Source organism: Acinonyx jubatus, chromosome C2 (assembly GCF_027475565.1).
Source record: "Acinonyx jubatus isolate Ajub_Pintada_27869175 chromosome C2, VMU_Ajub_asm_v1.0, whole genome shotgun sequence".
Classification (NCBI taxonomy): Eukaryota; Metazoa; Chordata; class Mammalia; order Carnivora; family Felidae; genus Acinonyx; species Acinonyx jubatus.
This window is the reverse complement of record NC_069384.1, coordinates 130497209-130513338: the sequence shown is the minus strand read 5'-3', so window position 1 is coordinate 130513338 and position 16130 is coordinate 130497209. Positions and strand designations below refer to the sequence as shown.

The following is a 16130-nucleotide window of genomic DNA, read 5'->3' as shown; positions in this document are numbered from 1 at the left end:
CCCCCACCAACTCTTACCCTTCTCAGTAAATGTTACAGCAGCTTTTTATGAATTAAGCCAAAAAACAGGAATCAGTCTTGATTCCTCTTTGCCCCCTACATCAACTCAAGTCCTGATAATCCTACTGAAACCCAAATCTGTCCACTCTTTCTCTACTAAGTTCAAACCACCATTATTTCTCATACAAAACCATGTAATTTGTTTCTCTGCTTCTATTTTTTTGCCCCCTCCAATATATTCTACAGAGAATGTTCTTTAAAAAAAAGTTTCTATCAAGTCATTTTCCTGATCAAGGCCCTCCAAAGATTTCCCAACACACTGAGAATGAAATCCAAATCCTTGTGGCTTACAGAACATCATGTGATCTGAGCCTGCATATCTTTCTGACTTCTTGATATCACACCACCCTTGGCCTACTGGTCTTTTTTCTGTTTCTTTTTCTCATTTCAGAGTCCTTGTATTTGTTCTTCCCTCTGCCTGTAATGCTTTTCCCTCGATTTCTTTACATGACTGATTCCTTTTTGTCATTTAGGGTTCCTCTTATCCTTTCCCAAAGAGGCCCTCCATGGCCACCTAACCAAAGCAACCAACCAGTCACTAACACATGACCCCATTTATCTCTTTACACACATATCACTATCTGGTATTTTTCTTATTATCTGTTTCTCCAACAAGAACATAAACTAACAGTTCCTATCATTTAACATGTGATAAACTTTTTTTAAAATGTGAAAGCAAAGTGGTTTCAACACAGCATGTTAAATGCCTCAGGAGTCCTGCAGAGGGAAAGATTCACTTTGCCTGGCAGAAAGGTTATCACAGAGAAGTAACATATAAGCTGGATATTACCCATGTTCATTACACAAACTAGGGTAAAAGGAAAAAAAATGGGTAGAGGACAAGGAGGAGAGAGATCCTTAGGAGAAGAAACTGTATGAAAAGAGGGGAAACAAGGGCATGGTATGTTCAGGAGTAGCCAGTACCTCACTGAGGGTACTGTGAAAAGCTACGGCATGAGATAAAAGGTGACAAGAAGGTTAAGGTCAGAATATCAAAAGGCTTATAAACCATGCCAAAGAGCTTAGATTTTATCCAGGAGTTCAGGGAAAAACCACAGAATTTTTGATCAGAGAAAAAGATATTAGTTTTAGAAATAAAACTCTGACAGCAACATATAAGAATATAGGAATCCCAAATTCCTGAGGTCTCTAAATTAAAAACAAATCAAAACAAAACACAAAAGTAGTATAAATACCACCTCGTCTGTATGAGTGGTTTTTGTTAGTCTATCAGCATTATTATTTCTGCATATTATCTACGTAAAGCGTGTCATTTTAAATGTAATCAGGTAAATAAAATTTCAATTGTTTGTCTGAATGTTTGTCTACCAAACATACCTGGGTAATAAACTTTTTTCCCATCAGTCTTGTATACAACCATTGTGATAAATTCTCGATTATTGGCAAAATCATCCTAAAAGTACAAAGAATCCAATGTAGTTAGGAAAACGGGCTCACAATGCTCTTAAGTGGGAAGAAAATTCAAATTTTCAGAGCATTTAAGCTACTTAGTGCTATAAAAAATGTTCTCTGAATTAAATTCATTTCAAGGATGACTACACTGTATAAAGTAATACATTAAACAAGACTAAGGCTATTAAGATTATAGTAGTTTCCCTTTACAGAATCAGGCCTAATGATTTAACATCTCCAAACCCCCTTCAGAGTATTTTAATGTTAATACTCTTAAGACCTAAAGCATATATAATCAACCTCAAAACCCTCACTGAAAAGCATAAACTCCCATTTTTCTTCAAAGATGATTTCTGAACAAGATTGTAAGTATATAAATTTCCTTAGAGGAAAACATTTACCTAATACTACACTATTTTCAAGCCACTTACATAAATGAAACAGGCTGGTGATCAAATTACATGTCTTGTTCACATTGGTCTAATTACATTTTTTAAAGTTTCTGTATGGGATAGATATATAAGGAAGGGATCAGTACCTTGTCTGTTATGTGTCTGCTGAGCAAAACCCAAACTGCAGCGCCCCCTTGTGGACACTGCACCTCCAGTTTGTACTGGGGATTGTTAGCCAGGCTATAGGCATCTTTCACAGGTCCTTGCTTAGCATCCCAAGTACTAAAAGATAAAGTCAACAAAGAAAGTAGTAATTAATTTCTCATTGAGCTAAAGTAGAACACTATTTTTAAAAGCTTTGTGTCTCTAATACAACTAAGTTATCAGGATTTTTGTTTTATTTTTTGAAAATTTTTTGGCATAACTGAGAAATACATAAACAAAATAACTAATTACGTGGCAGTCATCTGTGGGCATGGCAAAAAGAATGCTGGTCTTCATAAATGATATAATATATATATAACTTAATCCTTCATAAATGAATCCTTATATATGAAAAAAGTAGAGACTACCATAAAGCATATTCTGAAATGTGCAAAAAAGTTACCTGTGAATACATGTTGATTCTTTAAAAAGACCTGGATTCCAACTCAAATAAATCACATCATAATACTGGCAGAGATCATCCCATGAAATCCAAAATATTCCTGAAAATTAGATGTCTGTTAATCCATAAAATATCTTAATGATAAATGACTTGAATAAATACCTTTCATATTATGAAACCGTGTTATTTAAAGATCAAATGGTATTAAAATTAAAGATACTTACCATTGTCTATTTTCTGAGCTGTTCGAGGATCAAAGTTTAAGTATTTTTGTAACTCTGGGGTCCAGTTTTTTACATCATTTTCACTGTATCTTCCTTTCCAACGTAAATGACTCCAAGGATTTTTCAGTTGGATAAATCGCAGCCCCTATTAATAAAAAAGCAGGAGATAAAGTTGCAAAAGAGTTTTACCCTATTTTTAATTAATTATATTTGAACACTTTTCCTTCCAAATCCAGTTGAAATATTCTTTAATCAACACTTTCACTAGGTCACACATCTGATCAAAAACTGTAAATGGCTACCTATTCCTGAGGGCTATGCTGTCCGTATGGTAGTCACTAACCACAGGTGATAATTAAAATTTTTTAAAATTTAAAAATCAGCTCCTTAGTCACACAAACCACATTCCAAGTGTTTAAGGACCACGTGCAGCTAGCAGTTAATGCGCAGCCCAGATACACAATATTTCCATCACGGTAGGAGGTTCTTTTGCATGGTGCTGCCTTAGAGCATCAAGACTTTCCCATCCTTTCAAAGCCTACTCTGCTCTGGCCCCACTTTATTTTCCAGTATTCATACCCCATGTATCTTTGGCTCTAACTTAGTCTTTCCTCACAAAATTCCCACAAATAATCCTTATTCAGTTTTACGTCGAAAGGGATTTACCATGCTGTCTCCCTTCCCCAGAAGGCCCTTTCTGATCCCTTGTGACCACCCTCCCTTCAGATCCTGTCAGGTCCTCCTTAGCTTTTTCCTCCACTGACCCTCTCAGTGCAGACTGAAGCAGTGAAGAGGAAAAGAACATGGACTTTGGAGTCAGAATGAAATGGGACCAAACACCAGCTCTATCAGTTTTATGGGCCTTGGGTGGGGATCATTTACTCTCTCTCTGAGCATTTGTTTATTCACACGTAAAATAAAAATTACAATGTTTCCTAGAACACTCTTGTGAAGATTAAATGAAGTAATGTATGCAAAATATTTAGCAATCAGTTTTCTTCTCCTTTTAATTAATTACTACCTTTTCTTTAAACACTTTAGTGCTAACACTGCGTATTACTTTAGTTTAAAACAAATAAGTTCCCATTGTATCTTGCTTCCTACTTGTGCAAATGTACCAGCCTTGACTCCCCAGTGAGACTGTACACTCCCTGAAATGGTAACACTATTGTCCTTTTCAAAAGTCTCCACTGAGCTTATAAAACCAAGCGTTAAGGTTATGGTAAGTGCTCAACAAATACTGGGTATGTCTACAGAACTGATTACATGGACTCAGAAAATCCAAAGAGCTTGTAAATCCAGAAGGGTATTTGTCTTATTTCAGGCAGTCAAATTAGGAAATCGTATTAATTTTCTAATGAAGTCATAAACTGGGGGACGTTTTTGAAAAACACATTCCTCTCCTATTTTTAAATGTGGCAAATCATAGCCTGGGATAGATGTGATTTCTAGACATAAGACTCATTCCTCTAAGGAATCTTCAAATTCCTTTTCTCAGTGTTTTCTTACCACTTGTCCACTCTTGCCCCTGCCACACAGATATTTAACTCTAATTTACTACTATTTTTTTCATTAAACCTAGTTCTACATAAACAGGAAACGTGCCTTATTTCAGAACTCTATCACTTTAAGTTTTTGAGAGAGAGCGCGTGAGTGCACAAGTGGGGGGAGGGCCAGAGCGAGGAAGAGCGAGAATCCCAAGCAGTACCCAAGCGCTACCAGTGCAGAGCTGGACCTAGCACTCAATCCTGTAAACCAGGAGATCATGACCCAAGCTGGAAATCAAGAGTCAGACGTTCAACGGAGCCACAAGTGCCCCAGAAGTCTAACACTTCTTTAAAAAGGAATATAAAAGAGAGGAAATTGCTGCTAAGCTTTTCTGGGGCAGGTCTGAGCAATCACTGACATTCAAGGACACTAAGATATAGCTATAGATTTTGTTTGAATAGAGAGCCTACAAGTCAGAGGCCCTGAATAGGGGAAGAAATGTTAGACTAAAAAAGGATCTGGATCTGGTTTATGATGAAACGTCCTATTTTCAAAGTTATTTCCACGTGGCAGCAAATGCAACGTCGTGGATGGATTCAGAAATCCCTTGGTGAGACTTGCTGCACTTAGAGACAGCAGGCTGAGACCGAGATGTATCTTCATAGTAGACTATGGAATATCACCTTAAGGAGGAGACAAAAAAAATGACCCAAAGGACTGCTGAGACTAAAGTCTTAGATCTTAGAAAAGATCTTAGAAAACTCAAGCTGGTTAGAGACAAACAAAAAGGATAACATTTTCACACAAGTGTTAATAAAATCTTATTTAATGAAGAAACTCACAAATGATAGAAGATTGGCAGTAGCTTTAGTTTAAGATTAGGTCTACCTGCACAACAGAGGTTCTAGAAATTTATGCCTCAAGGAGAGAAATATTTTTGGAAATATTTTTTTTTTAAGTTTATTTTGAGAGAGAGAGAGAGAGAAGGAGGGAGAACATGAGTAGGGTAGGGGCAGAGAGAGAGGGAGAGAGAATTTCAAGCAGGCTCCGCGCTGTCAGCATGGAGCCCAATGCAGGGCTCAAGTTCAAGGTCACGAGATTGCAACCTGAGCCGAGATTAAGAGTTGGACGCTTAACTGACTGAGCCACCCAGGCACCCCTGGAAATATTTTCAAATACAAGTCAGAACTAAGGAATGATCTCAAAATACAGACAGCAAAAATAACATGAAAATGATGAACCCAGGAAACTCACCAAATGTATAACCAATCAAAGATACTAGAGAAAACCCCTAAAAATTTTAACACATGAAGAAGCCTTTAGATAAAGATCAACACTGACTACAAAGAGTTCATGTAAGCAAAAGGAGAGCAGGGTCAACTCCACAAGGTGAGATGTCTGCTCAAGCTGGGTAATACCGCTTTTGATCAGGGATTTGCACAGAATTAAGATATGACCATAAAGCACACATATGAACAGAGTGAAGAAACCTGTCTTGGGGCCACAGTTTACTCCATCTACACAGGCTCTTAAATGCCTTAATCTCTACGAAATAACTGCCATGTGGAACTGATACTATGTGAATAATGCTTCTGATTTTTTTAAAAGGCTATTATTTGAAATTCTTTACTGACATTCAGCAAATTTTTAAATGTTTTGTTTTCAGGTCAAACCATAGATGCCTATTTCTCTCATAAGCATGTTATCTGTCTAGTTTCCTCTGAACAATCAGAAAAATAGCCTTGTAAATGATATAATCTTCACAGAAAATTTCCTCAAATTCAAGATTAAACTTCCATATTGACTTTCATTATCTAAATTTAATTATCTTACTATTACCTCACTATTGATCACCTATCAGGATGTTTTAACAATAAAATAACATACACATAGTACTAAATAATAGCAACTGTTATTCCTAATGTTTTGACTGATGTTTGTGGAAAATCACATTTCTAAAACACAAAGCTCTCAACTTATTCAATTTCATATATTTTTAATTTTTTTGCTTTAAGTCATCAAATTTTATGCTACTTTTAAAGGAATACATAATTTTACACAGTATGGTTAGGGATACACGAGTGGCTGATTTAGAAAGCCTTGAGACTATAAAGACTTGAAAAACAATGTTGCAGCAGGTCCCTATTGCCTTCATAATTCATATAATTGCATATAATTGCCTGTGTCATCTAAGAAGATCAATCTAATAAATACACAGTGGAACACTGTCATTACTGATTGATAACTACTTCCTTCTGTAAGTTGAAACAGGGGAAAGTGGAGCACATGGCTAGTTAAACTTTCTAGTGACTGCATAGCTCAGGTACTATATAACATCAGGGAAAATGAATCCTCCTGTAATCTTTGTATTTTCTAATCCGTAGAACAGACCTATTTTTCAGTTGAAAATAACTAATCAATAACCTGAGAAGTAATGAAGTCAACCATTCCAACACCAGAGCACAGGGCCAGGGTCTGAAATACGTGAGGGCAACTAGGAAGAGAAACATTTGCAAAACCAATGGCATGTTTATTATTCACAGACACTCTCTTATTTTCTGTCCTTTCACAAATATTTACTGAAATCTACCATGCTCTACAGCCTAACACTATGACTGACCCTAACGCCAGAGTATAGTCTGGAACCTTGAGGGCTGTGTATTTATCTCAACCCTTTACTTTTATGAACAATAAAAAGAGGCATACAGCATGTCTGTTTCGTCATCAGTATCTGTCCTTGTCATTACATTTCCCATCTTTTGATTTCATAATTTCCAATGGTGAGGTCAAATTATTTAATGGAACATAGGCGGAATGATTTTTAAAACTTCATCCAAACCTTGACTTGTCAGTATTCAAAAGTCTATTATACTATTAGGGATCCTTGCAATGTCTTACTATTAAGTAAGAGAAAGGAGGAAAAAATGTAAAGCAAAACCTTGAACTCTCTAATATCCAAAACAGCATATGCGTGTGTGGGAACCAGACCCCACTTCTCTCCTTCAGCTTCCGTCATCATTCCAGTTGATGCAGTGATGAGGACATCCCCTTTGTGAAATCTGGAATGACCCCAACAGAGAAATAATTAAAGAAAACATTTCTGTAACCTCAGATCACACTATCTTTCCTTTAGTCTCAAGGTTTACATGAAAATTTCCGCAAATTTGAAATCTTTTCTAAAATGGGCTATTCCCGACACCCTTCAAAGAACAGGAAGTACATTTGTATTTCACAATGTAGCAGATAAATTATCATACTGCCCCACTCTCCTCCAGTTTTAGTCAATTATTAGGTAGAAACTTATCAGTGAAGGAAAGTAAATGCTAAGTTTTCAAATGATTTACAAATAAAGTTGAAGATGTGAAATACATTTTGTGAGATCTTTGAAGTTTTCTAGTTTAACTAATGAATGTGTACTGTATAGACAATTTTCCAGTCCTTACATGTGGATCATTCTTTTAAGGCTTAAGCTACCTTCCTCTTTATATTCTCAGACTTCTCTTTTTCCACCTTCCCTCAAATTGTAGGTACTTAGGAAGTACAAAACAAGTTGTCCATATGACATATTCCAGATTCAAATGTTTTGGGATTATTTATAATCTGGATTAATTGTAACCATCAGTGAGGATAACTGAGGGCTGGCCGTAGCAAGTACATAAAGTGAACTCTATTTTAGAAACACAATTTCCCGGGGTGCCTAGCTGGCTCAGTTGGTGGAGCATGCGACTCTTGATCTCAGGGTTGTTGAGTTCGAGCCCCATGCTGGGTGTAGAGATTACTTAAACCAAAAACAAAATAAATAAAATCACAATTTCTCTAAGTAATTAATAATGTTTCCTCTGCAATATCTCCTCTATAAATAAGGCATAAAGTTTTAAAACAGACTCTTTAACTACCAAAAAACGGGGGGAGGGGGGGGAAGGAAGGAAGGGAGGGAGAGAGAGAGAGAGAATATGAGTATATTTACCTTTGATAAAGCATTCTGAAAGAATTATCCTTACTGAAAGTTTGGCTATCTGAATGCATAGCGATCCTTTCTGGTATCCACCCGGTCAGTGCATGAAGATCAATATTCTGTAACATAAACACATTTTCAGGAGTGTCTATGTTGTTGCCAGACTCTTAAATCCCACTAATTTGATATAATGATTTCGATAGAATAAATCAGAGGGTAGTAAGCTGTTTTCTACCACTAATAAATTTCTTGTTTAACCCAAATTCCTACTTGGATTTAAGCACAAGTTTATCTATTCCTTATAATCTCTGTTGCTTTCCCTGAATGCAAGAATTATTTTACTGGTAAGTATGATGAAAACTCAAAACATGTAACAGGAAAGAGCTGCTTTAATAATGATGGTGACTGTCATTCACCATTTAGTACTCACTAAAGTGACTCACTTGTGAGAGTCACTTTCCTAATGATTTACATATATTCTCATTTTCTAGGCTATGCTGGGTAAATTAAAAGGCACTGAATTGGAAAGCTAAACTGAAAATATTTGAAGGACAGAACAATTGAGCATGCAGGCTGAGAAAAAATTTTAACATCATATTTCATTTACCTATCACCTATACATTCTCTGCCTAACATTGTAAGAACCAGAGAGTGAAGGAGGCCTGTACCAGGCAGGGAAACTAACCAGCTATGAACAATGGATGATTTGCATACATTATTTCATTTAGTCTTTACAATTCTGCGAGGTGGGGGTTATCCTCATATTTTAGACAAGCAAAGAGGCTAAGAGTGCTTAAATACCGTTTCTAAGGCTCCAGGCTGGTTAGTGCCATAATTCAAAGTTATACTAACATGACTAATCTAAGCCCAGTTTACCTCATACAACTAAAGGACACTGGCACACACCTTGTTTTATAGGCTAAGTAGTGTTAGGATTGGGAAAAATTAAGAAACAAGAAACTCCTTGAATGTGAATTTATAAAATATATATATATATGTAAGGATGACAATATGACATATAAATGACAATATGACAATATGACATATAAAGGATGACAATGACATATAAAATACGACAATATGACAATGACATATAAAATATATATATATATATATATAAGGATGACAATATGACACATCCTTTGATCTAAAGAGACTTCTTTGGAAAGGTACACTGTATCTAACCGGTCTTGTATCCCAACAGGACAGGAGACATATATTGTAAGCTTCCCTGAATACTGAGTCTTTACAACGCTCTATCCTTGTAAAAGAAAATAAGTACTACCTTAATAGGGGAATTGGATCAGCATTTTTCAGGAGTTAATATTGTTTTACTTTCCTTTAAACAAACATATCCTCCATAATCTCTCAAAATAGTCATACTGGATAGTATAAGTCTGTCTGGATCATCCTGTTACTTACTGAATTGGATCCTGGGAAATCATATCCTCCCATGACCTTCATATATGCTTTCTCTATGAGAGAAACCCATAATTCACTTTTGTTGTTAGAATAAGAACAGAGCAATTCTCCCTTATGATCAACAGGTAACTGATCATCAATTATCACCTGGAGAAAGAGAACATTAATTTCCTTAGGTGGTACAAAATATCTTAAAATCCTTCCTATCAAGGAAAAAAATACCTTTCATACAGATGAAACAAAGGCACAATATGACTATTATAAAGATCATGATAGTTTCAAATTTCTAGAATCTGGTCAATTATAAAATGTTATACATATATGTCTTTATTCAATTTTACAGGCTAATCTCCCTATCAGGTGATACCTTTGAGCCAACTGGTTAAATGGATCTACCATCAAAATTATTACAGATTCTAGAAATGTACATTCTATCTAAAATAATTACAAAAGGGCTTCACTATTAAGGTAAAAATATTATTACTATCTGTACCTTTAACCTAAACCTAGAAAAAGACTCATGTTCAGTTGTAAAAGTAGAATATTATGGCTAAAAAATATATTTAAATAAGGGAAGAGATCACCACAAATACAGTTTCTAGTTCACATTATAAAGTGATTTGGGAAACAAGGATAGGAAGAATTTCGATCTAACACTAATATGAGAATCATGGAACTACATTTTCAAAGATTCTTTAAACAAGGAGTTAAAGATTACAGTTCAGAAAAACCATTCTCAATAATTTTAAGTAATCAGCTAGAGCAGCAGTTTTCAAAGGGTGTTCTCAGCAGCATCCGTGTCACCTGGGAACTTGTTAGAAATGCAAATTATGGCCCCACCCACAACTTCTGAACCAGAAACTCTGGGGGTGGGGCCCAAAAATCTGTTTTAACAAGCCCTGCACCTACTTCTATACACACCAAAATTTGAGTATTACTGAGCCACTGAACAACAACTCAGCTTCTCAAACTGAAAGGACTGTTTAAATGCAGATTCTCATCCAGTAGGTTCAAGGTGAGCCCTAAAATTCTGCAATTCTAGTAAGTTCCCAGGAAATGCTAATATTGATCCACAGACTTCAGAGTAGACAAGAGCTAGAGAATCCCAACAATGCCAGGCTATCACAACAGGTTCACAGTTCTTAAAGAAACTAGTGTAATTTAAAACTGCATATATATTTCATAAAGGAAAACATAATTCTAAAGACTTCTTAGATCTGAACTTATGACTATACATATAAACTCTTGTGACCTAACAGATTTAGTTTTGTCTGATTTCCTTTTCTTTTTTAATCAATTAAAAACTATCAGATTAAAGTTTAAGCATTGGTAGTCATTAGCTCATTGTTACTTTCTGAAACTTTCTATAAATTTCCCGAAACCATTTTTAAAATGACTTTCTTGATTTTTAGTTTTAATTATTAACATATGATGTTATCAGTAGTAATATGCATAAAACCAGACTCAAAATCTTTTTAAATGTTTACACAAATTAACATTTCTTAATGATTCTACTCAATATTCAAAGGTGGGGAAGGGAGAGAGAGAAGGGGTTGGGGATGGGGAGAGACATTATTCACCTTTCTTGGGACACCATTGAGGTGAAGTTTTACCATATACTTTCCACATGGATTGTATTCTGGCTCACCATCCTTATTCTGAGGATAAATTATGCTTTTGTAAGGAAAATAAATATTGAAATACCAAATTAATATTCAATATAAATTACTAAGCAGGATATTATATTTTATTTAGACAGATGTCTTGGCAATTTTATAAAAATAAACTTGAGAATATTTTTCTATAATAGGCCTAGAAAAAGAATTTCATGCTTATTTAATACAAAGAAAGTATCTTACGAGATCGCACAACAGGGAATAAATTTCACAATACTCTGAAAAATACTAAGCTTTTAATTATGTACTCTAATAAATTTTCTACTAAGTGGATATATTTTAAGCCAGTTAAAATAATCTTCTACCACTGGCTCAAGAAAAGACCATTTCAGTTAACCAGAACTACTTAACTACAACTCTGACAGAGATAAAGTTACACAAAGTTATCCAATAAGATACTTGTATCAGTATCAATTTTCTTTTACACTACATATTATTTATATGATCTATTTATCCAAGATGGTAAACAGCTTGAAACTAAGGTCTGTATTTAATTCATCTTTGTAATCTCAGGACTTACACAAAAATCACTCAGGACAAGTTGCATGAAAAAATTACAACGCTTAATTTTTACAATGAATGATTTTAAGCTAATAAAACTTTTAAAAATTGAGAAAAAAAGTATTTTGGTAACATTTCAGGACACACTAAAGCAGTTCTAGCCAACAGAAATATTTTATATTTTCCAGTAGGATATTAAGTTAAAAAGGTGAGATTTTAATATATTTTATTTAACTGAACTTATCCAAAATACTATTTCAATGTGTTATCACTATAAAAATTTGAGATATTTTCCAATTTTGTATTTTTTTGTGCTTAGTTTTCAAAAATCTGATGCATTTTACACTTAACAACCCGTTTTGATTCAGACTAGCCATTTCAAGTATTCAGTATCCACATGTGGCTTGTGGCTACCAAAGAGTATAATTATACATATGACATAATTTTATTTTCCCAATTTACCAATTTCATTTACTTCAAAATATACTTATATATATATATATATATATATATATATATATATATATATATTTAACACACATGCATATGTTCTTAGACTATTTTAGGGAACCTTTTCACATTCACAAATCATCTGCTTAACACACAAGGTAACATATTCTAAGTGAAATGCCTTCTTCACTTTCTATGCAGATAAGACCTAAGCTATTAATTTCTAGTTAAGAAACAATTACATGAAAAGGGCTAATGGGACAAATACAAAATTTTACCTGGTAATCAACTTCTTATTAAATCGTCTTTCATAAGCTGCACTGATAGCCAGTGATGCCACAAAGGAACAATCTGATACTATTGTCTGTTAATAAGAATTTATTAATATATCAATTCATTCATTCATGTAATTTCAACATTATTTAATCACTGCACCCAAGCACCAACTTTTTATACGGAGTACCCTAACTGTTGCTTGAATACTAAAATAATAAATAGAAATGCTATGCTGCCAACTCATACAAATTTTCTTCAAACGAATCCTAGAAAAACTAAGGTATTTCAATAAAGTTAATTTAGGATACATATGAATGATGTATTTCTTACATGGATAAAAGCATACTTCACCAAATCCACACATTTTTAATGATAATTTAAAGGTATTTTAAAAAATGGTTTATTATCATATTACCAATTAAAGTGAACACGCACATGAAAAGATTCTTGAATCATAGTATTTTAGGACCATTGTTTTTATACCAATTGGAAGATATCTGTACATCAATGCAAAACTTTTATTAATAAAGCTTGCAATAAAGCCATATTGTTGTTCTACCACTGAAGTGTTTTTAATAAGCCTAATATCTCCCTTTTTAAAAAATATATATTCTCTTATCAAAGGTGATGTTCAGATCTTCAACTTTCTCATCTGTAAGAACATATTGATAAACAGCGTCTATATAAAAATCTGTAACTGCTCAAAACACTTACTTATATTATCCCAGTATGTCTAAGTCAAAGTGTGCAGAATAATCTTTCCAATTATACTCATGCACCTCAGTATATAATAAAAACTAAGAAAAAACCCAAATCTACATTTAAATTACTTCAAAATGTTAGCTTTCATATAAAATTATATAAAATATTTACCTGCTTTATGCTAAAACTGGACACAGTATAAATCATTGTAGGATTGTTGGTGAGGTCTTCTGGTCGTACCCATTTGGAAAATGTAGCTTTTTGTTTAGGTGATAACGGTAGCTTGCCCCATCTATCACTGAGGTAATAATAATAATTAAATACTACTACTAATAACAAAATTAATCTTTAAAAATAACACAAAAACAAAATTAAATTTCCTAGAGATTTTTTAGGGGGGAGGTATAATGATCATAGCTATGCTTGTACCATCCTAAAATACTGCTTTAAGAATATAATTTAAAAGTTTAATGTAGCATTGTTATATTCAAGGAATTCAGTTTCAATAAAATGGAGCCATTAATTACAATACAAACTGATTCAAATCAAAGGGACCTAGGAAGCTACAGATCCTTACCGTGGCTCGACAGACTCTTCTCTGCAAGGCTAACGTTTAGAGTAGCTAATTACTAAGTAATAACCACGTGTTAGGCATCATGCTAAAGTATTTTACATACACTATTCATTTAACCTTTAAAACAATTCCATTAAAGCAAGTATTTTTGTAAAAGGCTTAAAGTGATTAACTTGCCAAGGTCACACAGCTAAAAAGTGGCAGAAGTGGTATTTGAATCCAGGTCTCTGGTGCCAAATCCACCATTCTTATCCATTACCCTCTAACTCACTGTGTGTTGGGAATACACTGTGTAGAATTCCTCTAAAATTAATGTATAGCACAGAATAAAAAACATCTACCTTTCCTTAAACCTCTTCTAGAAGAAGGGTAACAGTCTTCAGGTTTCTTAAGATTTCTAGGATAATACAAAGTTTATGATATGCAAACTGAAGCAAATATGCTTTTTGCAGAAAGTGTTGATACTAGGCAAAAGGAGGTTCTGTGATCAGGTGTGATCTACAAACTCCTACATTGTTTTTTTTCATTAGAGGACATCTGTAAATGTTTAATAAACCAAGGTTTATGTAAATTTCTTAGACTATCATATATAACACTTCTCAAACTTTTTGATGATCGTCTCATAGAACCACTGGTGTTCTAGGTAACATTTTGGTACCTGAGTAGTTAACAGTAGCTGATTGTTAATGGAAAATGAGCTGAATGAATTAAGAAGAATTTAAAGACAGCCATCACAAAATTTTAGGGGAAAATATAAAGTTAATTCAAATCCATAGTTTAATCACTTTGTATCAACCTGCCATATGAGAATAGAGTAAATCCAAGATTCCTTAATATCCGATCTCTCAAAAGTCCCCACAGTTATCAAATTCAATGTTTTCTTATAACTTTAATCACTCAACCTTTCTAGCCAAAGATTTACAAATTGTGGAGCCCTTCTTCATTAGTCTGTTACCTGTGAATTTTGAAATATTTACTGTTACTTTTTCTTCTGATTACTGGAGCATAATTTAATTAAAGTAGACATGTTCTCTGTCCTTATGAAATTTATAATCCACCGTGGAAGCCTGGCATTAAACAAGTAATCTTATACAAAACATGTAAAATTCCAACTGTGACCAGTGTTATGCCTAAATTAAGGGAATTTGCATGGTGTTACATTTTAGTGTTTCAATTATAAGCATTTTCCCATGTTACTTAATTTCTTGAAAACATGTTGTTCATCGTTGTATAGTATTTGTCTTAAAGACTTTCTGTTGCATGAGCGCTAAAAACATGATTTATCTTAACTTGTTACACAAAAACTGGAACTGCAAGTTTACATCTCTACTTGGACATAACCATTTAAGAATATATTAGAATAACTGATTCACATGTTCACAATTACAATATTGATGAATATCTTTTATATCAATTTTTTACTACATCCATAAACACTTTTCAGAAATGGTTTCCTAAAGTGAAATTATTGTTCAAAGGGATACATTTTTTGTTTTCTTGTGTATTGTAAACACTTTGAAGTGTCTGAAATGTACAACCAAATTTTGTAATATAATTTAGCATTTAACAAAGTAATTATTTTTCTACCAGTTAACCCTTATTATATTAACAATATAACAAGTACCAGTAAGTGCTTTGTATTTTATTGACTAATTACAGTAACACTATGAGGCAGATTCTACTATTATTTTAAAATCTGAGACAGATTTAAGAACTTGCCCAGCATCATACAGGATATGAAACTGGATAGTCTGGCTCTAGAATTTGTGTGCCCTTAACATCGATCAATACTATAGAACCTCTCAGATATAAAAATGTCTCAGACTCTAATCAGTAACCAGCATCACATGGTTGAGTGCAAAAACTTAGGTTGATAACCCATTGGCTTGGAGATATCTAACTTTTGCCCATCTAAGAATAACAAAACACTAGAAAATGGGAAAGAGCCCTTTTGTTCTTTATAGAGCCTTTTACATATTCTGTATATAATAAACAATCAACTCTGATATTTTTCTTGTAAGTATAACAAGCTCATTGCAAAAATTTTGAAAAATTTTAAAAAATTAAATCACCCAATTTTCCCATCAAGATAACCACTGTAAATACTGGATGTGTACCTTTATATCTTTTTTCTACATCTCTATAAATACATAAAAAAGGAAAAATACACATACAACATCCAAATTTTTTCTTTTTTAATTTACTACACTGCAAGCGTTTTCCCTACATCTTTCAAAGATGCGTTTTTTATTGGTAGCATAAACATTTACTATAACATAGATGAGCCATTAATTTAATCATTTCCATATTTTTCGATAGTTTGTTTCAATAATTTTTTGCTCTCACAGATGTTTTGATGAATGCTCTTATTATACACATATTTAGCCAAAT

General features: G+C 33.7%; 1 protein-coding gene across 2 annotated transcripts in view; it reads right to left on the bottom strand.

Moving 5' to 3' along the window:
* The window catches only part of CAPN7 (calpain 7), a 41823-nt gene that overhangs the window by 12308 nt on the left and 13385 nt on the right, over positions 1 to 16130 (bottom strand). Inside the window, exons 7-16 of one of the 2 annotated variants that reach the window (XM_015068475.3) lie at positions 13337 to 13463; positions 12466 to 12551; positions 11141 to 11234; positions 9561 to 9707; positions 8151 to 8257; positions 7122 to 7242; positions 2696 to 2840; positions 2472 to 2571; positions 2011 to 2146; positions 1398 to 1473 (exon numbers count right to left, since the gene is read on the bottom strand). In XM_015068475.3, the coding sequence (XP_014923961.1) occupies positions 1398 to 1473; positions 2011 to 2146; positions 2472 to 2571; positions 2696 to 2840; positions 7122 to 7242; positions 8151 to 8257; positions 9561 to 9707; positions 11141 to 11234; positions 12466 to 12551; positions 13337 to 13463 (1139 nt within the window). The remainder of the gene's footprint in view (positions 1 to 1397; positions 1474 to 2010; positions 2147 to 2471; positions 2572 to 2695; positions 2841 to 7121; positions 7243 to 8150; positions 8258 to 9560; positions 9708 to 11140; positions 11235 to 12465; positions 12552 to 13336; positions 13464 to 16130) is intronic. The other variant, XM_053221468.1, reaches the window with a different exon arrangement.